At 35.6% G+C, this 27,398-nt stretch overlaps 1 protein-coding gene across 1 annotated transcript in view; it reads left to right on the forward strand.

Annotated features, from left to right (window-relative positions):
- The first annotated feature begins 20,319 nt into the window (after positions 1 to 20,319).
- The window catches only part of LOC140166002 (plasminogen-like), a 58,957-nt gene continuing 51,878 nt past the window's right edge, over positions 20,320 to 27,398 (forward strand). Inside the window, exons 1-4 of the mRNA XM_072189370.1 lie at positions 20,320 to 20,481; positions 21,615 to 21,685; positions 24,198 to 24,275; positions 25,283 to 25,399. Of these exons, the coding sequence (XP_072045471.1) occupies positions 21,622 to 21,685; positions 24,198 to 24,275; positions 25,283 to 25,399 (259 nt within the window). The 5' untranslated portion in view covers positions 20,320 to 20,481; positions 21,615 to 21,621. The remainder of the gene's footprint in view (positions 20,482 to 21,614; positions 21,686 to 24,197; positions 24,276 to 25,282; positions 25,400 to 27,398) is intronic.

A 27,398-nucleotide genomic window follows, 5' to 3' on the forward strand; every position in this document is an offset into this window, starting at 1 on the left:
TTTTTTGTTTTTTTAATTCTGATTTAAACATGTACGAGATGAAAAAAAAAGCTTAAATGACGGAGATTTAAATTTGGTCGAAATTGATAACGAATTGGCTTCAAAAACTGCGAAAATATGTTCTTTATTCAAATCAAATCACGCGCCTCTACGGCGTGTACAAAATGACCTTGGACAGTCATTTCGCAAGTTTTATAATAAGTGAAAACGTTTTCAAAATTGAACTTACGGATCTTCAAATTCATGGCATGCCTGTGTCGTGTGCACGTGAATCAACTGGGCCAAAGAATGTGCTTCCAATTAAAAAATTACAATGACTTTCAACTAAGAGATCCACGTTGTGTATGTTTCCACCTGGCTGCATTTTTAACAAGTTGTTGAAGAATTTACAAAACTAACTGATCCCAACAACACTGCTTTAAAATAACAATTAAATATATTATTGGAAAGTTGATTGTTTTTATGGTCAGTCTTCACCTTTGTGTCAACACAACGCGTGTGGCTGATTCCATTTGGTGTAAGTGTGGACATGCGTAAACATTACAAAATAACTATGCTAAAAAAATCAGGTTTGAAAAAGATTGACAAATTAAGATCGTACATTATCATTATGGCTTTAACATTGTTAATGTACATTTTAAGAAAAACAAATTCTGTCAAACATGATAAATCATTGCTATTCTAGCCATTGGTATTGATGTGGGGCCCGGGGGGGTCACTCCCATTGTGGACTTTTGAAAAGCACCCTAAACAAGGATTTAACCCTTGGCTAAAACGATACCCTAAACACGCGCCTGTTTTCACACCCTAAACAGGGATTTTATTCCTTGCATCAAATTTCATACCCTAAATTTAATTTCCGCGTATTAGCAATTGCAATTTTGCTACCCTTTGTTCCAATTTTTCATGTTTTTGACACCCTAAACACGGTACGCGCGTATCGTGCCTACCCACGAAAAACTACCCTTTTTACGCGTTTTTATTATTGCGGATGGTGTACAGGCCACAATGGGGTGATTCCCCCCGGGTGTGGGGGTGTACGTAATTTTGGATATAAAACAAACCTTTGGGATATGAAATAAAAGCAGCTTCAACCATGCAGTAAGTGGTGTCGTTATAGTCCAAGCCCAGGGGTACTTGGATTCTCTGCCGGGGTACCCATGCTCGATCCAAAGCAAGACTAATGCTGGCCTCGAGACTCCCACTAGGGGTATCAAATCAGGGAGAGCCAAGGGACCAAATCCCCCCAGAAAATTTTCAGGGATAAAATGGGGACAGCAGAGAGTAAAGTGTATTAGTGACTTAGCCCCTCCACATTAAAAGGCCGGCTGTGCCCTGAGTCTTGATTTGAGTGAAATGACTTATTTTACATAAAGAAACACTATTTTCACATCAAAATAGGAAGAAATTACTTTTCAAATTCAAAATTCATATATTTTGGGTCGGTCGATTTATGCCAAACATATACTTTTTTCGGGTCTCAAAATATTTGACAAACTACAACACAATTTATTGATAGAAATCACCTGGTGAAATCAAACATACTACAAAATAGCAGCATATGCCTCAATTTGAAATATCATGATGATGAGGATAGTAATAAATACTGATATAAAATTATATGGATTGAGTGTAAACACAATTGAAACTGATATTGAAACTAAAACGATACCCTAAACACGCGCGAATTGAAATTGATAACGAATTGGCTTCAAAAACTGCGAAAATATGTTCTTTATTCAAATCAAATCACGCGCCTCTACGGCGTGTACAAAATGACCTTGGACAGTCATTTCGCAAGTTTTATAATAAGTGAAAACGTTTTCAAAATTGAACTTACGGATCTTCAAATTCATGGCATGCCTGTGTCGTGTGTACGTGAATCAACTGGGCCAAAGAATGTGCTTCCAATTAAAAAATTACAATGACTTTCAACTAAGAGATCCACGTTGTGTATGTTTCCACCTGGCTGCATTTTTAACAAGTTGTTGAAGAATTTACAAAACTAACTGATCCCAACAACACTGCTTTAAAATAACAATTAAATATATTATTGGAAAGTTGATTGTTTTTATGGTCAGTCTTCACCTTTGTGTCAACACAACGCGTGTGGCTGATTCCATTTGGTGTAAGTGTGGACATGCGTAAACATTACAAAATAACTATGCTAAAAAAATCAGGTTTGAAAAAGATTGACAAATTAAGATCGTACATTATCATTATGGCTTTAACATTGTTAATGTACATTTTAAGAAAAAACAAATTCTGTCAAACATGATAAATCATTGCTATTCTAGCCATTGGTATTGATGTGGGGCCCGGGGGGGTCACTCCCATTGTGGACTTTTGAAAAGCACCCTAAACAAGGATTTAACCCTTGGCTAAAACGATACCCTAAACACGCGCCTGTTTTCACACCCTAAACAGGGATTTTATTCCTTGCATCAAATTTCATACCCTAAATTTAATTTCCGCGTATTAGCAATTGCAATTTTGCTACCCTTTGTTCCAATTTTTCATGTTTTTGACACCCTAAACACGGTACGCGCGTATCGTGCCTACCCACGAAAAACTACCCTTTTTACGCGTTTTTATTATTGCGGATGGTGTACAGGCCACAATGGGAGTGACCCCCCCGGGTGTGGGGGTGTACGTAATTTTGGATATAAAACAAACCTTTGGGATATGAAATAAAAGCAGCTTCAACCATGCAGTAAGTGGTGTCGTTATAGTCCAAGCCCAGGGGTACTTGGATTCTCTGCCGGGGTACCCATGCTCGATCCAAAGCAAGACTAATGCTGGCCTCGAGACTCCCACTAGGGGTATCAAATCAGGGAGAGCCAAGGGACCAAATCCCCCCAGAAAATTTTCAGGGATAAAATGGGGACAGCAGAGAGTAAAGTGTATTAGTGACTTAGCCCCTCCACATTAAAAGGCCGGCTGTGCCCCTGAGTCTTGATTTGAGTGAAATGACTTATTTTACATAAAGAAACACTATTTTCACATCAAAATAGGAAGAAATTACTTTTCAAATTCAAAATTCATATATTTTGGGTCGGTCGATTTATGCCAAACATATACTTTTTTCGGGTCTCAAAATATTTGACAAACTACAACACAATTTATTGATAGAAATCACCTGGTGAAATCAAACATACTACAAAATAGCAGCATATGCCTCAATTTGAAATATCATGATGATGAGGATAGTAATAAATACTGATATAAAATTATATGGATTGAGTGTAAACACAATTGTAATGGTTGAGCTATATTTGCCATGAGTTTTTAAAAAATATGTGAGTGGACGCGGCGAATCAGCCGTAAACTAAACTTCTACCTATTTCTATAGAATAGTTCTTGTCTTTGTTTGCTTGGCTAAATCCTGTTCAAGTGGTAGATAACAAAGCATTGTATTTTGTCTAGGTATGTATAATCAACAATGAACAATGAGAGGATATTTCTGAACCTCGTTGAGTTGGGGATGATTTGAAATGACCGCCAATTATGACTGTTGGATATTTATTACCAGAAATGTAGAAAAAGAGACACATGTAGAACCGATAAAAAATACAATTTTGTCGAAGGAACAGAGTTCAACAAATCATAACCCCGATTTTGGATATCGTTTGAAGTCAAATGATATACCATTTTAAAGCTTATGGTATATATTTTCTAAACACGAAATAAAACAAAATTGACCGGGGCCGACTTTACGGCTGATTCGCCGCGTCCAGTCACATATTGGAAGAGATGAAACAAATCGGTAATAATTATTGTAATTCTAATATTATTATGTAAATTTAAAAAAATAACTAATACTGTTTCCATCCAAAATGGTCGATTTTCTTCAAGAAACGAGCAGTTTGGTTTGGTTGTATTGCTTCAGGTTATTTAGCTTCTTGTTTCACACCCTACCATCAATCGCGTACTGGACTTCGCTCTGCTTCAGATACAACACGGCTTACTATACATAAGTTCAATGCCAAATCTCTTCATTCTGCCGCAAATAAAGCTTTTTCTCTGGCTGCTCCTGGCCTGTGGAACAATTTACCCATCACCATTCGTACTGCAAACGCATTACCAGTCTTTAAGAAATTATTGAAATCACATCTCTTCCCAAAAAGTTGACTGTTTTTATTGCTCACTTTGTTTTGTTATATTGTATTTATGCTTTGAATTTGTTTATGCGCTGTGGTCTAGATGTAACGGCGCTTTATAAAAGAATTGTGTATGTATGTATGTATGTATTCCTGAATTTATTGAATATATTGAAGTTGACTTGAAAAAAATATAATTGCTGTTAAGGTGGCACACAGGATCACTCAAAGTGGCCAATTTTAGACATTGTTTTGTATTGTATCTTTAAAAGTAATGATGATAAGTACATAAAAGTATACATTTTCAGAAAGAAAATGATTCAAGGAATCCAACTAGCACGGCAGATTTCTGCAAAAATGAGCACTTTTTGAGAAAAGCGCTGATTTTCCATCCCAATTTTTTTCCTTAAACATGTTAAATGATTAAGAGTGTGGTTTGTCTGAAATGTCAAAATATCTTGAAAGCAAAAAAAAAAGAATTATCTATATGCTTTTCTGGAATTCCTGTGTGAGCACTATGGCATGACTATTTAAAATGAATTAGGGGTTCATTCATATATTTTCATGACTAAACGGCTGTTGCATAAACAACCGTTTAGTCATGAAAATATATGAATGAACCCCGTTCATATATACATTTCATCAAAATAACAAAAAAAAAGTATAAGTAACATTATTAAAAAAACATGATTTTCCTGCATTTTCCATACCCGGCGATCTCACATCCGCTGTTTACCCGGGCTGTTTATGCCCGGCTCTCGACCAATCACGCGCGCTGTTACATAGCGTGTATGTATGAATGCTAATTTAATACTGTTTATACAAAATTGTCTTTTGTACTGCCATCAAGAGTAAGCTTGTAATACATTTCAACTGTTTACATTTCAACTGATAATAATGCTTCCAAACAATGCTTGCAATGCTTCCCTCAAAAGCCTATTTTAGCCAACCTCTTTAAAAAATGGACTTTTTTGAGTCCATGTTGGAAAAAAATTATGTTATAAGTTTGTATGATAACCAAACTCTGTATATGTAAGATGAATGTTCAAAAATACTTGTTATTTTCCTATATTCATCTGTTCATGTTGATGTACATAATTGATAATTAGTTTGATATAAGGATCTAAAGGGCAACAATTAAAAGAACTGCAGTTGACAAAAATAGTTTGCACAGAGTATTATTATTGTTTGTTGTTTGCATGATGCAGTCATGTCTACAGTAGAATTCATCTCGACCTTTGCAGGACTTAAACCCCATTAAAAGCTATTAAACCAAGATAACACTCATTGAAACAGCTCAACTGATTAAATCGGATCTTCTCTGGTTGTGCACATGTGTCTGTTTTCATGTGCGATATCGCAATAAAGCTGGTATTATAGCTTCAGTTGGGTAACCGATTATAAAGGAAACGAAAGGAAACAATGGTATGTGTACCTTTGTTCACGAAATGAGACAATGGCCTGCTTTTTGTAAACCAGCATTCTTGAAAATGAGCAACATAATGATTGTTGACTTAACACGGTTTGGAAATAATTTCTTCATATTTTTGGTGTTATCTGTCGTTTACATATCCTTCCTAAAACACAAAAGTGCGACCCTCTCCAAACACCTAAATTAGCTAAAAATTTAGGACATGTTACAAAACTATATTGTCTAGAATTTTAGAAGAGTACTTTTAATATTGGCCGGTTATTTTTCACACAGCGACGTTAACTAGGCAATGTACTATTACCTATAACATTAACTAAAACACCAAAGTACGAATATTTCCAAACATCTAAATTAGCTAAAAATTTAGGACATGTTAAAAACCTATATTTTCTAGAACTTTAGAAGAGTACTTTTAATATTGGCAGGTTATTTTTCACACAGCGACGTTAACTAGTCATATCCCCATACTTTTAACGTAGGGCTATTTGTAGAGGTCACGCGTCAATGGGAAAGAGCACTGTGTATTGTGTATAGGAAAACGGACAGTAACTACAGTATGGTCAAGTCACTCATGTGTACCGTAACTAGACAGACTATTATACCATTCGCATTACTATTATTCCCTCAATCAATTTCGTCAATCCTGCGGCCCCTCCCCCCACCGCACCACAACCACCTTTTGGCAATATTACCAATTTTCTGTTCTTTTCAGCCACTTTTTGACAATTCAGGTTGAATTCTCCATTTTTCATGTTTTTGACACCCTAAACACGGTACGCGCGTATCGTGCCTACCCACGAAAAACTACCCTTTTTACGCGTTTTTATTATTGCGGATGGTGTACAGGCCACAATGGAGTGACTTCCGGGTGTGGGGGTGTACGTAATTTTGGATATAAAACAAACCTTTGGGATATGAAATAAAAGCAGCTTCAACCATGCAGTAAGTGGTGTCGTTATAGTCCAAGCCCAGGGGTACTTGGATTCTCTGCCGGGGTACCCATGCTCGATCCAAAGCAAGACTAATGCTGGCCTCGAGACTCCCACTAGGAGTATCAAATCAGGGAGAGCCAAGGGACCAAATCCCCCAGAAAATTTTCAGGGATAAAATGGGGACAGCAGAGAGTAAAGTGTATTAGTGACTTAGCCCCTCCACATTAAAAGGCCGGCTGTGCCCCTGAGTCTTGATTTGAGTGAAATGACTTATTTTACATAAAGAAACACTATTTTCAAAATCAAAATGGGAAGAAATTACTTTTCAAATTCAAAATTCATATATTTTGGGTCGGTCGATTTATGCCAAACATATACTTTTTTCGGGTCTCAAAATATTTGACAAACTACAACACAATTTATTGATAGAAATCACCTGGTGAAATCAAACATACTACAAAATAGCAGCATATGCCTCAATTTGAAATATCATGATGATGAGGATAGTAATAAATACTGATATAAAATTATATGGATTGAGTGTAAACACAATTGTAATGGTTGAGCTATATTTGCCATGAGTTTTTAAAAAATATGTGAGTGGACGCGGCGAATCAGCCGTAAACTAAACTTCTACCTATTTCTATAGAATAGTTCTTGTCTTTGTTTGCTTGGCTAAATCCTGTTCAAGTGGTAGATAACAAAGCATTGTATTTTGTCTAGGTATGTATAATCAACAATGAACAATGAGAGGATATTTCTGAACCTCGTTGAGTTGGGGATGATTTGAAATGACCGCCAATTATGACTGTTGGATATTTATTACCAGAAATGTAGAAAAAGAGACACATGTAGAACCGATAAAAAATACAATTTTGTCGAAGGAACAGAGTTCAACAAATCATAACCCCGCTTTTGGATATCGTTTGAAGTCAAATGATATACCATTTTAAAGCTTATGGTATATATTTTCTAAACACGAAATAAAACAAAATTGACTGGGGCCGACTTTACGGCTGATTCGCCGCGTCCAGTCACATATTGGAAGAGATGAAACAAATCGGTAATAATTATTGTAATTCTAATATTATTATGTAAATTTAAAAAAATAACTAATACTGTTTCCATCCAAAATGGTCGATTTTCTTCAAGAAACGAGCAGTTTGGTTTGGTTGTATTGCTTCCTGAATTTATTGAATATATTGAAGTTGACTTGAAAAAAATATAATTGCTGTTAAGGTGGCACACAGGATCACTCAAAGTGGCCAATTTTAGACATTGTTTTGTATTGTATCTTTAAAAGTAATGATGATAAGTACATAAAAGTATACATTTTCAAAAAGAAAATGATTCAAGGAATCCAACTAGCACGGCAGATTTCTGCAAAAATGAGCACTTTTTGAGAAAAGCACTGATTTTCCATGCCAATTTTTTTTCCTTAAACATGTTAAATGATTAAGAGTGTGGTTTGTCTGAAATGTCAAAATATCTTAAAAGCAAAAAAAGAATTATCTATATGCTTTTCTGCAATTCCTGTGTGAGCACTATGGCATGACTATTTAAAATGAATTAGGGGTTCATTCATATATTTTCATGACTAAACGGCTGTTGCATAAACAACCGTTTAGTCATGAAAATATATGAATGAACCCCGTTCATACATACATTTCATCAAAATAACAACAAAAAAGTACAAGTAACATTATTAAAAAAACATGATTTTCCTGCATTTTCCATACCCGGCGATCTCACATCCGCTGTTTACCCGGGCTGTTTATGCCCGACTCTCGACCAATCACGCGCGCTGTTACATAGCGTGTATGTATGAATGCTAATTTAATACTGTTTATATAAAATTGTCTTTTGTACTGCCATCAAGAGTAAGCTTGTAATGCATTTCAACTGATAATAATGCTTCCACACAATGCTTGCAAAATCTACATTACAAACTTAAATTTAAATATAAGTTTGTATGATAATCAAACTCTGTATATATATATAATGAATGTTCAAAAATACTTGTTATTTTCCTATATTCATCTGTTCATGTAGATGTACATAATTGATAATTGGTTTGATATAAGGATCTAAGGGCACCAATTAAAAGAATTGCAGTTGACACAAATAGTTTGCCCAGAGTATTATTATTGTTTGTTGTTTGTCAAGTCACTCATGTGTACCGTATTTTCTGTTCTTTTCAGCCACTTTTTGACAATTCAGGTTGAATTCCCCACCCCATTTCAAGGGAAAAACAACTCTAAAAATCGCAGAATGCTTGCTAAAATCTTAATCTTAGTAATTGCACCCTCGACCAAGAAAAAAAATAAAGGCCAATATAATACAAGTTGAATATCAGAAGCTGTGCAATTAATATATTTATGCCCAGGACATATTAATTTTGAAATTGGTCTGCCAATAATTAACCCGACACATGATTTGGGGAATGTGTAAAATCTTGAATTGCCATAATTGTTAAATAATGTAATGCAAGGAGGAAATTTGGTATCTTCGAACGTTTTCCAATGCCTTTTTACAGCATGATATCGATAAGGTGTCCAAACAACAAAAACTCTGCAAACACTCGCTTGTCCCCACTCTGAGGACGATTAAAACCTCAAAATTGGACCTATTAAGATATTATGAATGTGTGCTAATGTTTTATTGGGCCTCTTCTCGTCGAAATTGCTAATGTTACATCTAATAAAATAAAGAAGACGCTTCCAAAGAATTTACAAAATATACCAACAACATTACATGCGCGTATTTGGGGGGGGGGCTTTGGGGGCGCCAGTCCCCCGGGGTAAAAGCAAGGGGCGGCCAAAATGAAGGGGCGGCGGAAGAAGAAGAGGCGGCAAAAACAGGGGCGGCAAAAACAAAGGGGGCGGCAAAAAGAATCAGTAAATAAAAAAGGGCGGAAAAATTTGATAAAGCATAAAATTTTTTGAAAAAATGGTACTTTTGCTCTTCACTTTTTCAAACGACCGAGAAAAAAAGTGGGTCAACCTTTTCGGGCTGTTGAGGAAGGGCGGCAAAATTGAATTTTCTTCAGCCCCCCCCCCCCCCCCCCCGGGTTGGGGCGGCCACGGTACGCCACTGAACAACAATACAAGTTTGATTTTTTTTCTTGAGTGCTTTTTTCGTGCCTATTTTATTTTGTGTGTGTGTGTGTGCAAAAGTCGTTTTTTCCTGTGTATTTAAAATTTAGAAAAAAAAGTACAAGCATTGCATTGTATACATATCACATGTTTATCAAATTTCTATCACGCAAGGAAAAAGCTCTTGCGCGCAAGACAAAAAAAAATCTAACACGAAAGAAAAAAGTTCTTGTATTCAACATGCTCAAGATAAAAATTCAAACATGAAGGATTTTTTTTGACATTTCTTAAGTTCTTTCTAAAGTTTCTCCTTTATTTTATTAGCAATTGAAATACACTAACACATTAGAGTATAAACTCATTAACACTTTCGCTGTAAATTACGTTATAATATTATGCTACACCCAATGGAATGGAATGCATACGACATGTACGGAAACTGATAATAATTATGTGACCGTACACCACGAATGGCCCGTAAATGTCCCAAATTGTATTCTGTCTAAGTGTAAAATGTGTATGAAGGTCGTACTCATATGTACCTCAAGTTGGTGCTATGTATTTCTCATTTTGATAGCGCTAGTCAAACACCTTTTAAATCAATCAATAATCCTGTTGTTGAACATGTTGAAGAGGACAATAAGCTTCTACCGATGTCTATAGAATTCTTATATAGCTCTAGTCTTTGTTTGCTTTGGCTAAATCCTGTTCAAGTGGTAGGTTACAAAACATTGTTATTTGTCTAGGTATGTATAACCAACAATTACCAATGACATGACATTCCTGAACCTCGTTGACTTGGGGATAATTTGAAATTACCGCAAATTATGACTGTTTGATAATTACTACCAGCAGTGTGGGAAAAGAGACACATGTAGAACCGAAAAGGGTACACCGTTTTGTTGAAGGAGCAAAGTTCAACAAACCATAATCCCGCTTCTGGATATCGTTTGAAGTCAAATGATATACCATTTTACAGCTTATGCATATATTTTCTAAACACCTAATAAAACAAAATTGACCGGGCCGACTTTACGGCTCATTCGTGGTGTACGGTCACATATACCTTGTATTTAAATACAATTATCATTCTTTTTTACTCAATGTTGGCAATGTTTAGACTTTAATTAATATTAAAATATTTTTAAATAGAAATAACAAGCTAGATAATATACCAACACTAGGAATAATAAAGGTAGACAGAAATATCCAGGGACCAGTGAAAACCCCGAAGAGAAATTATATTACTCCCAGTCTGTCATAATATACTGATACAGTAACAGCTGTGTGCTGCGTCTAACAATAATTCACAAACGTATTTATTATGTAAATGATCTTCTAAAGCGACATACATTTGTGCATCAACATTTCAAATTATGTCGGCCTACTGGCTTAAGGGGGTACTACACCCCTCGATAAATTTGTGTCTATTTTTGCATTTTTCTCAAAAACTAATAACTCAGTGGTAACAAAAGTTATGTATATTATAGGGGCAAGGAATTCAAGCGGTTTGTTATTTATGATCAGAAATAAGGTAACACTAGGATGTACCTCGTTTTCTATCATATATACTGAACCGCTTGTCTTGAGTCACTGAAATTTTAGTGTGGTAATTGGGATTCCTTGCCCCAATAATACACATTACTTTTGTTACCAATGTGTAATTATTTTTTGAGAAAAATGCAAAAATAGTCACAAATTTACCATATGGGTGTAGTACCCCCTTAAATAATGAGAAATTTTAAGCGCGTACGCAGGGGTTGTGCAATAATTATGTGTACCCCGAGTGGCGAATTCTCAAAATGGTATCCCAAATATTGCCCTCTTTCAAAATGCCACAAAAAATCTTTGCCCACCCCCCCAAAAAAAGAGACGTTTTTGAGTAATAATTGATTTCAGTGTTATGAACGAATGACGTAATTTTATATAATTACAAAACAATTGTAATCCATCAAAAAACAAACCTTTAAAACGGTTTAGATACACGTACTATGGTCCTTTTTTCAAATGTGTGCCCCCTAAAAAACACGCCGGGTGATTGCTTTCTCCTGTTTTGTATTGTGTTACAAACCGATCAAAGAAATAATGTCGCTATATACTTGACATATCAGAGCTAAGTGCAGTACCGAATAAAATTTAGAAACCCGTCGTGGGGCACAGTGTCATCGCCCCGATATCTTCATGGCAGAAATCGCCATGGTAGGTTGAATCCACCGCCACGCATGGCCATTTTGTATCGACCTGTTTAATAGTTTTGAATCGCATAATGGGCCGAAGGACATCTGACTATGGCTACTGACAATAGCCCCGATTAGGCCGTTGACTGACCTCGCAGTGTGACGTGAGTCGAGCAGTACGCCATAGGTCATATGCTTTTAGACTACCTCCACGATTGGCCTATACACTGCGCTATATAATTCGGCAAATATAAATCAGAATTATTGTCAGTTTTTGACTGAAGACGCAAGCTTCTTTCTCAAGACGCAAGCTAACGACTATCATATCTGTTCAAAATATATATTCAAGTGCAAGGAACCATGTCTGGTTTCTTTATACGAAATCATTTACGGGAGATACTCATCATTTTCTACCCCGGTATCCGAAGATTTTCGTCTCATATCAAACTCGTGCATAGGACATTCACTTGTATCGATCCCGGGTATTGATTTTAGTATCTCTGCAGAGAAAGTAATTATTATCCAGGCGATGTCGGTGTGTGGGGGACATTTTAGCGAATCTTGCATGACAAAAAAAAACTGTTTTGTTATATTATCAATATCTTAATTGTGCGACGTTATTTTGGACAACTTGTGGGACATGTAACTACCTACATTATTTCTCATACTCTTGCAAAAACCAGGTTTTACGCCATTCGTTTTTTCTTTATTTCTTTATTTCTTAATTTCACCATATTTTCTTAGTACGTTTCGAATTCATTCTTCTTATAATAAATAAATAAATAATAATAAATCAAGCAACTAAAAAACCCTTTAAATAATAACCTTAAGGTTATTAATTATTTTAAACTGTTGTGATTTGGTAGTTCACAGTATCTTATGAATGGTAGTGAGCTTTGGCAAAAACTGCATTGCTCAATTCATAGCGAGCGTGTAGAAGAATTAAAATATCACAGATATACTTTTATAGGTGCTGCGGTTCTTGAGTTACGTTGTAAAGAGGGCTGAAACAACAACACTTTTGTAAAACGTACATAACTCATTAACAACAATAAATTAAGCAAGTTTGCAAAGTATACGATTTGTAGAATGAACTTTTGCAAAACATCAAGGTGTTAAATTTCAATAATATATTGATCAAGATAATGGAAAATCGATTTTTAGGTTGCTTCGACCAACAATACCTCGTCTACCCTTAACTGTAAGCATTAGCATAATCGTCTTGGTGGTTTTTCCCAGTTTATTTATTTGTTTATTTTTAATTATATTTTTGTCTTAGAGATTATGTCTGCTTTCGGGATAAAAATCACCCGGGAAAAATCAATTAAGCGCGTGCAATAACGTTTTCAACTTACCTCGAATTGACCTCTTGGTTCTACATATGCAACATATTTGACATAATACAATAATGAGCATTATAACACCAATTCCAGCTGGTAGAAATACGAGTATGTACTTCACGACAATGTCTAGATCCAGATCATTAAATTTGGATCTGAAAACGAAGGAATAAACAAACCAAATGGAAAATAAAAATAAGAAACTTTATCACCTAAAACAATTTAGTCTACTTAAGGAGTCGGATAGCAACGTTTGCACAGTATGTTTTGTGGAATCTGAGAGCACATCGGACACACCAAATTGCATTCTGAATACGAGGAATGTCCTTCGGATATCAAATAATTTTGATTTTTGATAATACAAATTTTATGGCAAATTTATATTTTTGATTTAACAGTCTTCAAAGTAAACTTTATAGGTCTAAATCTAATGATATGTGTTTGTAGCAATAAAGCTTGCAGTGTAGGCCCCTATGTAGCTGGGAGGAAAAGCCGTCCATCATTTGAAAATTTTGAACTTTCGTATTGACGATATACATTTTTTCCAAAAAGATCTTCAATACGAAAGTTCAAAATTCATAATTTATGGGAGATCAAGAAAAATACAAAGAGTGTTATAAACTACATTCGGTTGAAGTCAGAGGTCAAATTTTAAATCGTGCTAAATGGTGATAAGTTATATTATAGTGCGCTTACCGCAAAGAAAAATCTGTCCGATCGGTTATCAAAAACATCATTGTTTTGTGGTGCAATACAAATTCAACAAATCGTTTCAGTACATTTTCTGATCGCCAAGTTTGATATTAAAGTGGATCAAAGATGCCCAAATCATAATCAAATGTCTCTCATACAACATGATAAAGATGTACCAAGACTAGTTTCTGGTCAATTTTGATCTTCATCTGCTGATCCGTTTTGGATAAAACTAGAGTTTCCGTCGTCCGTAATGATAATTCTTATTCCATCGATGTCAAGTCTGATTTGGTATTCAAACCTGTCAAAAATAGTGAAAAAAGTATTAGTCATTGAATCAAGAACTTTTGTATCACATTCATCCACCCTTAGATAGCGAGAACCAATCAGAGCAAGCGTTAGAAAAATAAAAACCATGCATTGATTGTGTATATACACGGGAGCGCATTCCGTGTACTACTCGCAATGCTTTCGGACGCGTTCATTTTTCTTGCGGGTTGATGAATCTACACGGATGAATTTACATTTGCTTGTATTTTCCAATATTTTAGTAACATGTTTTGTTATAAAAATAGCAAAACCATGGAATACTTTTTCTCGTGTATGAAATAGGTTAATATAATAAATGCGTAACACTTTGTACTGGGATCTTGATGCGTCTAATGCATCCCCCTTCGTGGCTCATGCATTAGATAGACGCATCAACATCTCAGTACGCCTGCATAATGTTGTACAATTTCACTCCCAACGTATTTATTAACTTATATTTGTTGGCAGCTAAGAAAACGACATATGATGATACAGAAATGCTTTGCAGTGAAATGCAATTAAACTGATCTTAGAATGCTCACATTTGATGTAGTCCCAGCAAACACAAAACATTTTCAACATCATTCGCAAAAGGTTGGTTAAGGTTGCCAGAAAATGTTCGGGTTATATAAAAGGGTATAAAACATTTTCTTAACATACATGAACATTTTTTGATAACTAACTGCAAATGTTCTAACATAATGTTCGAAAGTATTGACAAAATATTTTCATACAAAACGTTTTAAAACGTTTTTATAATTTTCAAATAACCCGACAGTTAATGTTACTAAAATATTTTTACCAAGACAAAAACCTCTAAATATAACCTGGCAATAGATGCAGCAATTGTGAAAGAATCTACTGAAATTTCCATATGCAACAAAAATATGTTGATCTGATCGATGAGGCCGAGGGATGAATAGTTGCAAAAAGGTGGACGAGGTTTGTAATACCATTACACTACTGGTGCCGTCTATCAAAAGTTGTTGGCCATGCATAGGTTTCAACATGAAAAGTTTTACGTTCTGAGATATTTTGTCAAAATATCAAGAGCCACTGAACCAATACAGGGCTTGTTTGTACCCATTTTAATGCACTTTTCTTGCTGATTCCAAATATGGTCATTCAAATTTATAATTCTGATTTTGTTCTTTAAATGAATTTTTTCACTGTAGGTGAGAAGACCGTTTATCCAAGCCATACAGGCGTAGGCTACAGCACACATGTGACCCAGATGCATGGGGATCATTTACATCAGCTGTCATTTGTCCGGCTTTCCAGAAAGTGACCGTCACCTTTCTTACACGATTCTTAAATTGTAGTCTTTAAATTTGTTTCATATTTTGGCTTCATTCGTTTATTTTGCAAGATTTATACTATCATGCTAGGCCTTACTACATTTTTGTGCAATCAGTTTCCATATTGAATTATTTGTATATGAATTATTTAGTTTGTATTTGGTGCAATCGATTGTTTTGAATAATATTATAATTATTATTGTTTTATAGCTATGCTGGTTCATAGGTTGATTTTTGTAGTGTTTTATCTTTTAAGTAGTTTTAATGTTTATATTTGATCCTTTATTCTATACCATGCTTTGCCTATGTATGTAATATTAATAGTATTTTAAACATGTTGTAAAGTTACATTGTAATTTGAATTATTTTGTAAGCATTGTATTTATCAAAATTTGCAATATTATCGTGTATTTGAATGTATGTAGTATTTTTAAAACCTTAATAATTATGTTATGTAAATGTTGTATTGATCCCTGGGCCTCAAGGAAGAACAGATGATTAATTGTGTTTTCAACTGATTGAGTGTCCCAGGTTAAAGAAGAAATAAAACAAACAAACAAACAAACAAAAACCTTGGGCAATTATTGGTTGTCAAATGTTGACAGTTGGTGTCACGCATGAAGCATGTTTTGGTCATGATTGAATGGGTTTTCATACACTCTTAACCAATCAGAACAAATGTTAGAAAAATGCGAACCGTGCATTGATTTTGTATAATGCAGGGGTACGGTGCGTAAACGCGTAGTGCTTTTGGACGCGTTCATTTTTCATGCGGGTTAATGCACTTATATTTACTCGCATTTTGCAACATTTTTAGTGACAATTTTGTTATAAAATAGGCAAAATCACATAATTTTTTCCCCATGTATGAAATAGATTAATGAATGCGTATCAGTTGTTGCTCGATAAATTGTACAAAATACATGTAGTACACTTGTACTGAGACATGATGTTGATGCGTCTAATGCACTACCCCATGCGGGGCTCGTGGACTAAGCGCATCAACATCTCGATCAGTAAGCGTGCATTATTTTGTACAATTTCACTCCCAACAAGTGATACACATTCATTAACATATAAGTAACCTTAAAATTAAAATTGATTGGTTTTAATTCTGTGATTATAACCCACTTTTCAGCTAATTTAAAACGTTGGTAAAATTTGTTAAGAATGTGACCTGCTACCACGAAATGAGCATAAAGTCGCACGTTGGTAGTTTCAAGACGCCCTGGTTACTGCGTGTTCTTTGTTTCTTATGCACTTGTTCATGCCAGTTGTATGACTGCACTGTATGTCCTTTGTGAATGAGGGCACAATGTGCCATTATCGAAGAACATACTACTGGCTTGTAGCTAGGGCGGTAAACAAAGACCATCAACTCGGTCAGCCTGCCAGGATGTCTCGAAACTACTAACTTGCGACTTTACGCTCATTAAGCTGGTAGCAGATCACATATATGAGATACGGAGCTTCGATGTGTTGGATAAGGCGAATAGAAATGAAACTCGTTCTACCGTTCGATGGTTAAATATAGTTTATTTCTTATGTTGTAAAAGGTGCAAACACATGGGTGCCATGCAGTAATCAAGTATAGCCTAAATGACGAAACGGAGGATGATGGTGATGATGATGAGCTTAAGTTTACACATTACATAATGTTACTATGTCAGTTGTGGGATAAATCATTAAAACTTAACCATATTATAATTATTATGCATGCTAAATAGTGTAACATACCTCAATCATATTATATACATGAATTTTTTCCAGTGATAATAGAGCAAGTCCAAGCCATGTCTGCAACCATAATACATTATAGGGTTGACCATCAACCATGAAAATATATGATCAAAATGCCCTGGCTGGTTTTAATTATAATTAAAAAAAACTAGCCTGAACATCTGTTGCATGGTGCATATTACCATGATATTACTGAACAATAAACCACAGCCTTATGTCATGTGACTTTAAGCTCTGCCTATAAAATACAGCTCAGTCCTGCGTTGTGTATTTTAAAAATAATAAATTATGTTATCATGGTTATAATAGATATATTAAAGCAATAACGTTTGCTGTGGAGGACGTCCTCAATGTTTTTCATAATTCTGATATTTACACGATTGTAATGTACTTTAGTAAAATGACATACCCTGCAAAAGTTAAGGCTTTAGGGGAAATCAATGTCTTAATTTAATTCAAAACTGCTCTGTTGTCCTAGTTTGGAGAAAAAAATATCGTTTTAAGTAATGCAGACATACATGATAAGAGCAAAACAAATTAGGATGAGTTGTTTGGAATCACTCTCTACAAATAAGATATCTTACCCTTCCCAGAAGCCTTTGCAACATGACATATCATCTCATTACATCAAATGACAATCCTATTCTATCGGTCCGTGCCACGTCACTTCCGGTTGATGATGTGACTCACGGTCGAGTGAAAACAAGTCCTTGGTTCGATTTTTTGGATGATTTCTGTCACTGGTGTTGTGTTTACTTGATTTATCGTTAGATATAGTGACAGACTGACAATTAAATTCCATGGTCGGGTGTTGGTTTTTCGAAATTAAATTTGGAGTGATCAACATCGATATTTAGCCTCCTTCACAGCCGGTTTCTGTAGTTCATAACAAACCGTGAGCCACATCAAACTTGGGCCCAAGACTATAGCAGTAGCCCGGATGTTGGTCCGACAGAATAGGTTCCCTTGGTTTTCAATTTGAGAATAGGCATGCTATAGGTTCACGGGCGTCAATCCCGGGGGAGGGGGCAGGGGGACGTGTCCTAAAATGACCCATTTTGTGTACTTTTCAACCACATCCCCCTCAGACACCCCCTCCCCTGCGTATGCATAAAGAAGTTGCCCTTTTCACTTCTGCTTTGGACACCCGGCACTTTATTTTAAATAGCAATAATAGTGAAGACTTGTCCACGAATGGCTTCAATTAGTTCGTTATTTCACAAATTTCACGGAATAGTTTATCTTAAGGGATCTAAAATGAGCGTTTATTGCGTTTCGACAGTATTTTTTGTGGGACATGAGAGCACCTCAGACCTATCGAATTGCATTCTGAATACGAAGCATGTCTTTCTGATATCAAATAATTTTCATTTTTGAAAATCACAATATAATACAAATTTTATGACAAATTATAAAAATTTGATATTTTTCAAATTTTTGACATATAACAGTCCTCGAAGTAAATTACATAAATCTAATGATATATTCTTAAAGTGTATGTAGCAGGGAGGAAAGGCCGACGGTCAATTGAAAATTTTGACCTTTCATATTGAAGATATGGATTTTTTCCCAAAAGACCTAATTTTTTTGGGTGTTTTGGGAAAAAATCCATATCCATATCCATATCAATACGAAAGGTCAAAATTTTCAATTGATCGTCGGCTTTTCATCCCACCTACATACACTTTAAGTATAAATCATCAGATTTATAAAGTTTACTTCAAGTTCTGTTAAATATCAAAAATATCAATTTTTAATGATTTGCCATAAAATATGTATTAAATTGCGAATTTCAAAAATCAAAATTATTTGATATCAGAATGACATTCTTCGTATTCAGAATGCAATTCGATATGTCTGATGTGCTCTAATGTCCCAAAATAAATACTGTCCAAACGTTCATACCCCAGCCCTTAACAGGTGCGAGGCTTACATTTTCAGACAATGAAGCTTGTATGTGTGGATTTTTTTTATATCATGTGTCTGGATTTGTATTGATTACGTAATACCCCATTTTTTTAACGATAAATATTTCAAATTTAACGTATGATTTTAGAATTTCGACACATACAATATGTTCCTTAGTACTCCGGCTTCATTGTCAGAAAATGTAAGCCTTGCACGTGTTTAGATAAACCAGATAAACTGTCTCGGGCGATGATTCTAAAATTTTATGTATTTCTTTATAATGTTGCAATGAATTGTGTGAAAATCATGACGTCAGTACGTACAAGTACGTATACCTACTACATGTAGTGCGCCTTTGTCTGAACTGACTAATAAGGGTGCGTGAAATGATAACAGTAATAAGTGTCCCGCGGTGAAGTTACTTGTCAACAAGTTGAAAATAATTGGTTTGATATTTTCTGAAAGAGGTGCAAAATGTTAATATAATAATATTGATATTGACGTATACTAGTACGCCTTTGTCTGCACCAAGTTCTACCCTTCAACTAATTACACTTTACTTATTATAGTTACGTGCGTTTGTACGACACGCCAGTTGTCCGACAGGGTAAACCCTAATTAACACTAACCCTAATTCTACTGCCTTAACCCAAAACCTAGTCGTAAGTAATCTAGTCGATGTTGTTTATTGGGATATTCCACTTAAAATCCGCACTACCCCTGTGGAAGACTTAGATAAAGTCTGACATGGAGGGAGTATTAAATTTGAATAAAATAGACAATTATGTAACTTCCATTTGAAATACTTACTCCAGTTGTGGAAGATGTAGGTAAAGCCATAATGCAGGGAGAGTATGGGTATTAATATGATTAACTCTGACCAATTACATTTCAAAAACATACTCCCCCTATGAAACATATTTCCAAAATCTTCCACAAGGGTAATGTGGATTTCAATTGGAATATCCCATTGGTTCACGAGCTGATGGTTCTATATAACAAGACCCTGATTATTTTGTCGAACAACCAAGGGAAGAATACATGACTTTTGAACGATCATGAAAGTTAAACCAATTATATTAATTTGCATGGACGAGACAGCTAGCGCTGCAGGATGGTTCCAAGCGTGTTGTGAAGAACAATTGCTGTTATTTTCTTCTTTTGAAAATTTGTCACAGGAAAAATATTTTCCTAAATCACCAATTACAGTGAGAACAATACGCATGACGTATAAACGACTTAATTATTATCTTAATTGTCTTGAAAACTTACATATCATTGCAGTATCTAAGAAACCATTCAGAGACGAGGTTCTCGACTGACATAGCTATGTAGGAAATCTTTTGAACATTTGGAATAAAAACAGAATAATAGAAGGTTTTCGTCATTGTTGCCGGCCTGAAGGAGAGGCCAATTGAAGAATTTTACCAGGTTATCAAAAGACACAAGTAGTACCGGTAAGCTTTTAAACTCATCTTCAATCAGGGTTCGGTTTTTTCTTGTAAAGTGGCAGTTTTTGCCTAATCTAAAGCGGCAAAAACTGGCAAAAACTAAGTCAAATGTTAAAAAGTAGTACAGAAAGCTTTTCATGAATCATTCAACATATATTTTGTCTCATCAAGTCCTTAAAACGAAAATATTTTGAATTTGATATGACACATTTCAGTTTTAAAGTGCACTAATGCGCAATGAAATCCCATGCCTTTAATTAATATGTTCCTTATAATTGCAAAATTTGGTCTTATTAAACTCAGGAAATTATTTTTGGTACTTCATAATAGTTTGAGATGAAAAAAGTGAAATATTTATCACTTTAGTTTTTGCCCATTTTGCCGGCAAAAACTGACAAAAACTGTTTTTGCCAAGCGGAAATAAAAAACCGCGTCACAAACCTGCGAACCCTGCCTTCACGTGGTAACTATATTATGTATCTACATATTCTACATTTTCTCTCACATCTCCACCAAATTTTACAAACATTATTATGTGCAATATATTTTCTGTTTCTCTCATTTAATATGATCTTAATATGCTAATTTATGAGTTTGAGTACATGTTAGTGGTGTGTAAGGTTAGCATGATCAGTGGGTGTTATCTTGTGGCAGTGATATTTTATGAGTAGATGTGGGGTGCAGGAGTGTGTTGTGGGTGAATGGGTGAAAATGAATGTGTGGAAGTTTGCTCTTTTCTACATGATTTTGGTGTATTTATATGTATTTTAACATTTTTATATGATGTGTATACTTTTGTAAAATTGTTGCATTTCAGTTTTTATACTGCTATGACAATTGTGTAATACACCTTTAATAAATGAATGAATGAATGAATGAATAAATGAATGAATGAATGAATGTATCAATTTTCACTATGATGAGGTAGTGTTAGCTGCTTTGGAGGGGATGGACTCTGCCGAACATTATTATTATTATTATTATTATTATTATTATTATTATTATTATTATTATTATTATTATTATTATTATTATTATTATTATTATTATTATTATTATTATTATTATTATTATTATTATTATTATTATTATTATTATTATTATTATTATTATTATTATTATTATTATATTAATTTCAGAGGTCAAATGATAAACACAATGTTTTCCAAAGGCCTGGTCCTACAAGTGGCTGTCCTCCTTTGCTGGGCAGGTAATGTTTATATTTGTAATTATTTGGTTTTGATTAAGAAACTACGCTAAGAAACTACGCATTATTATATCGTCATATTGAGGAACTGAGCATAAAACGTCATTATTTTTAACATATGTGCGATGGTTAGGAGAATTAGAATATAACCGTTAAGTTGGGGATTTGTCAGTGACTATCATAATATTGTTTCAACTTGACGTCTCAAACCCTAGACCGTGAAGACATGGACTTCTGCAGAATATCATTTGAAGCTATGAATACAAAGACAAGATAGTCTTCAAACCTGCCATCGAATCGAGTTACCGTACAAAAGGTTAAAGGCTGTGCAATAATTATGAGCCCTGTGGAGGGTAAAATTGGGGGGGAATTTATGGCCAGCCAAAATGGGGTGAAGCAATGTTTGGCAAGCCAGGCTGTCATTATACCTAGAGGCAGTATATGGCACACATGGGTCAGTGAGTTTATACATAAAAATGATCTTGTGTAGTATTTAGTTCCCAGGATGTGAGTTTTGCCCGAGGCAATTTGTGGTTAAATGTTGATCCCTCACTACAAGAGTTATTACCGTCAATTTGGTTGAAAAAGGAGGTGAGACATGATCAAATCTCTCCAGGTAACAAAACGTAATGTGATAGGATGAACTTTCGGTAAGTGTGAGTTCGAAAGGAAATATCGTAGTTTCGTCAAAATGTAACCAATCTAAATGTGTCAGTTGTCAATCTGCACTGAAAATTGGTCATTTGCTAGATTTCGTTGATTACAGCAAATTTCATCCATGAACAAAACACATATGCAGTATATTTCGTATCTGCCTAAATTCTTCAAGTAGAATAACATACCGGTATTCAAGGCCATCACAAGAAGTAATGAATAGGCAATTTAATGCAAATGAGGGAAATACCTATTGCCAACTTGGTAACATAATACACTCATAGCCCAATTTAGTCACATCATAGCACCCAATTGTGTTCGTGGTCTTGAAGTATTGCAATTCAAATATTTCTTTAAGAAAAACCATATTCTAGTAGAAACAATCTTTACATTTATAAAGCTATACCGATATGTGCGAATTTTCCATGGAAAAGATTAGACCAAAGATACAGTGCATCCAATGTAAGTGCAAATTCCTTATCATACCGGTATTGCAGAAAAAAACATTAATATAATGTGTATTATAGCGCTTAATTATTGATAATTGCGTGTTCTATACATAAATACGACAATACATGGGCCTGTATACATGCACAATACATTATTGATTTTGATTCTCCGGACTGCCCGGGTGGAATCTGTCAATTTAGAGTGTTTGGTAGCAAATTGGAGCTACACGATTCTGCACACGATCTTATCAATCAAATTGTCATAACACGATCATCAGTCTAGTCAGCAGGTGCACTTGCCTTGCACCGGAATGCTTTATTTTTCTATCCTATTTCTTCGTAATTCTTAAAGTCCCTCAAATTTTGTTGTTCTCAAAACAAAATATTGTCCCATGGGTGGGGGAAAGGTCATTGAACTTTACATGAGGTCAAATTTCAAACATCATCAAATTGTGTCGAAAACATTGCTAATGTATTCCTCTGGTCATAAAGATTCAGAAAATGTATAGTTTTACATATCTAGCATGTTCCGTTCTTGAGTTTTACCAAAAAGGTCAAAGGTTAACCGTTGACCTCTAAAGTGTCAAAATTTTAAACTTTTGATGAAAATGGTGTCAAAAACTTCGTGTTGATAAATAATAATAATAAAACGGCATTTATCCACGCTTTCTGAATACTCAGATTCCTCAAAGCGTGCCACGGGTCGATATGCTGCCAGGCCCCAAAGTGCAGCGCAAGTTGACCTCAATGCTGAGTGTGACAGACAACAGGCCCGGGCTGATCCCCTGTTCTTTAAGAAAAGGCCTGCAATTTTTACATGTCCAGATATTGCTCTTCTGGTACATGGGACCACCATTTTACGTGACTCTCCGAACCATGCTATGCACCCACTGTGGTGTCTGCACGTTTAGGGCCACAATGAGTGGGATAGAGGATAAATGAGAAAGCTCGTGATCTTACAACCTTCCGACCGATAGCCTAGCACACCAAACTACATGACCACCCTCTACCTCTAGGCTAATACTGTAGCCTTCTACAGGGTGGACTAATGATGACCACCATTTCCCTTCTCTGTTCATCCGCCAGTGGACTGCCGTTGACTTTGGAGGTCGTAACTCATCCGCCTTCACTATCGATGCTAACTGCTGGTGCTAGCTCACTAGATCCGCCGTTGGTCTTCGCCATAACCCTGGCCAGGGAGGCTAAGGGTGTACCCGGTGCTTGCCATGGGCATTGCCCCCCCCCCCACCCAAGTCTATGGAAAGGGGAGGGGTGACTCACTGTCCCTCCATGGGCTGCCTCAAAAAGGGTCCCATGATCTTAAATAACGCTAGTTAGCAATTACCCATTTACTTAACATGAATATCAGTGAACGAGCCTGCATTATTTATTTATTATTTATTTATTTACAGCTTGTGTATGGGCAAGTTATCCTGATATATTTTACGACCTTGGCGTAGGCGGATATAGCGAAGTCACCGAAAAGCCTGGTAGGCCTAAATAACAATTTGTTTCTCATTCCCACAAAACCCGGAGAAGATAAATGCTTTTAAAAGATACATAATACATGTACCAAAAATGCTGGCCAAATAGCTGCCATGTGTAGCTGTAATGAGTATGCGAGTACAATATAATGTGTGTAAAGTGTCAAATGATCACAGGGCAGCTATTACACTTACCCACTTCTGGCACTAAGCAGTCGATATCTGAAATTGAATTTTGAGTATATTTTTGACTGTAATATACCCATATATTCACTGTTGTTTAATCTTTATTCTGTGCTCTTGTAGGCCAACTGGCTTGAAGCCATAATGTACGATTTCCTTCAAATTTAAAATTTGTTATTCTATACTCAAACTAATAGTAATTGTCGAGAAGGGTTTCTGTCCGTTTTGAGGTGAAATAACAAGGTAAAGTGAAAGAAACCCTGCTGGTTATTTTGGCCTTTTAACATGCAGTTCTATAAGAGGACATAAAGTCATATTAAAAAGATTATGACTTTATGTTGAACTTTGCTCTGTTGACCTACAAAGCCAAGACATTTGGCAGAATTCATTCATGGTGCAAGTTGGGACATGTGTAAATATTAAAAATATGCAAAAGATAAAAATTAGGTTTGAAAAAAAAATTCATATTATAAGATCGTACATTATGGCTTTAATTTTTTTCAAGTAAGGTCAGGTACGTCTGTTTTGTTTCTACTGAATTGCTGCAAATATTCGACGTAGAATATTCGTTCACCAAGTATTCGTAATTCAATCAATTTCAATTCATTTTTATCTTCTAACGAATGCTTGTTGACAAACATTAGAAGTTAACATAGAATGGGAATGGATTAATGGATAACGAAGATAATTATGTTGCATCGAATATTCTACGTCGAATAAAAAGTATGCAACGGGCCTTACATTTAGTAGAAATACAATAACGATAGTGCGAAACAAGAATAGTCTGCGAAGACAAAGTAAAATCAATATTGTTTAATTATTTCATTTAGCTACATTGTGTGAAGGTGGTGATTCTCTTAACTGCGAGTTTGGGGGAATCTGCTGGAACACTACCAACGGCCTTGAGTGTGCTTGTCAAGAAAACTACTGGGGTGAACTTTGTCAATGTAAGTGTTCACCATGGAGCTATTATAACATGGAGAAGCAATATATTACGTAACGCACGCATTGTCCCTTTGTGACGATTTGATTTGCCGACAAGGTATTCATCGAAAGGTACCTTTTGTTCAGGGCAAAAGGGTTCCACCATTAAATCTGTAACTGCCCGACGTTGTATTAACGCGTTACCAGGCAAGCTACTGCTAATAAGTGCTCAAAGGAAGTCACGTGAAAGCGCCCACTTGAACGAGAGGTACCTTTTGTTCTCATACAGTCCACGTGTGTGATTGAGTCTTCACCAGCACTTAAAAGCATACTTTTCCGTCGATGTACAGTTATTTAACGCCCACCTTAATTTAGGTGCCTCATTTAAATAAATTGAACAGAGTTGCTGATTCATTATCAGTAACAACGTGACGCACACTGAAAAGATTAATTCGTCAAAAAAGTGGTCTAATTTGACACATTAAAAATTCGTCACTGCATATGAAATTTTCAGGTACAATTCGATAAAGTTCTGCCTCTGAAAATCCCATAAGGGACCAAGTCCTTATTTTCTGGTTGGAATATATTACGCGAGAGTACTTTTAGTTGTGCTTAAAATTCCAGTTATGTCATGGGAGCTCATAGCCCCAATTAGGCGAATCTTTACGGTAGTCTGATCAGAACGCGCATAAGCAAAAAAAAAATATGTCAAACTTGGAATGAATTGCATTGTGACGTGCGTTGCATAATCATTCACGTCGTAATAACCACTGAACCGAAACGAACCAAATTTGACATTTGAACTGATATGCAATTAATAGATTGTACTTGTTGCATATTCTTGTTACAATCTTGTGATATCATGTACTTCTGTATAGTTATAACATAATAAACGCATTTAGATCAACTTAAAGTTATAAAATGGATTTTTCAAGGCTTGATTCCAGAGGGTGTAAGTTAATAATAGAAACAGCCATGCAGAAAAGAATGAACTCAAGCGTACTTAGTGTATCAATCTGAACTAGGGCCACGGACCTATGAAACCGTAGTCTACTGTAGTAGACCAGTTTAATTTATCATTCCCTAAATTAATCTCTCTGACCTGACCATGGAAAACTCATCATTCCTGTTCTGATTCAACAGCTCAGATATCCATGAGAAAACTTTTTTCTCTGGGCAGGGCAGTCACTGGAGATGTGATGTGTTTCGTCATATATTTTAAATGGTTTCATGCATGGAAACGTATGAATTGTTTATAAAAAAAAAAAAAAAAAAAGGAATGCAGCGCAGTCTAATGAAACCGCGGTTCGTGGGTCATCCTATAAGGGTGGTGCAATAATTATGTGTACCCCGGGGGTGAATTCTCAAAATGGTCTGCCAAAAATCGCTTGCCCCCCCTTTGGCCGTGCCAAAAACCTTTAGCCCCCCCTTTCGACGTGCCAAAAACCTTTGCCCCCCCTTTGACGTGCCAACAAATCTTTGCCCCCCCCTTACACATGCAAGATTTTGGGGAACCCGAATATAAAACCTTAAATTGTCTTAACATATAATGCGAGCGCAGTGAGCAGGAAATTTTGCATATTTGAACGTGTTCGTAACGTTTTCCTATGCCTTTTTAGGGCGTAATATAGAAACGGTGCCTAAAATATCTGTGCCAAAAATTGCTTGCCCCCCCCTTTCGACCTGCCAAAATCGCTTGACCCCCCTTTCGACCTGCCAAAAATGCTTGCCCCCCCTTTTGGCCTGCCAAAAATCTTTGCCCCCCCTATAATTCACCCCGGGGTACACATAATTATTGCACCACCCCTAAGCGTCCTGGTACAGGTGTGCCGCCAGTGGGTAAAATATCGACCCGTAGCAATTAGCATATTGTACAAAATATATGACCATTCCTATGGGGCTAATACACGTTCAATTGTTGATAATATGACAATACCAAAGACCCTAGATACAAAATCTACCATTTGCACTATTAATGATCATGTGTATGCTAATGCACAAATTGGTAGAGTTTGTATCTAG

Source organism: Amphiura filiformis, chromosome 12, assembly GCF_039555335.1.
Source record: "Amphiura filiformis chromosome 12, Afil_fr2py, whole genome shotgun sequence".
Classification (NCBI taxonomy): domain Eukaryota; kingdom Metazoa; phylum Echinodermata; class Ophiuroidea; order Amphilepidida; family Amphiuridae; genus Amphiura; species Amphiura filiformis.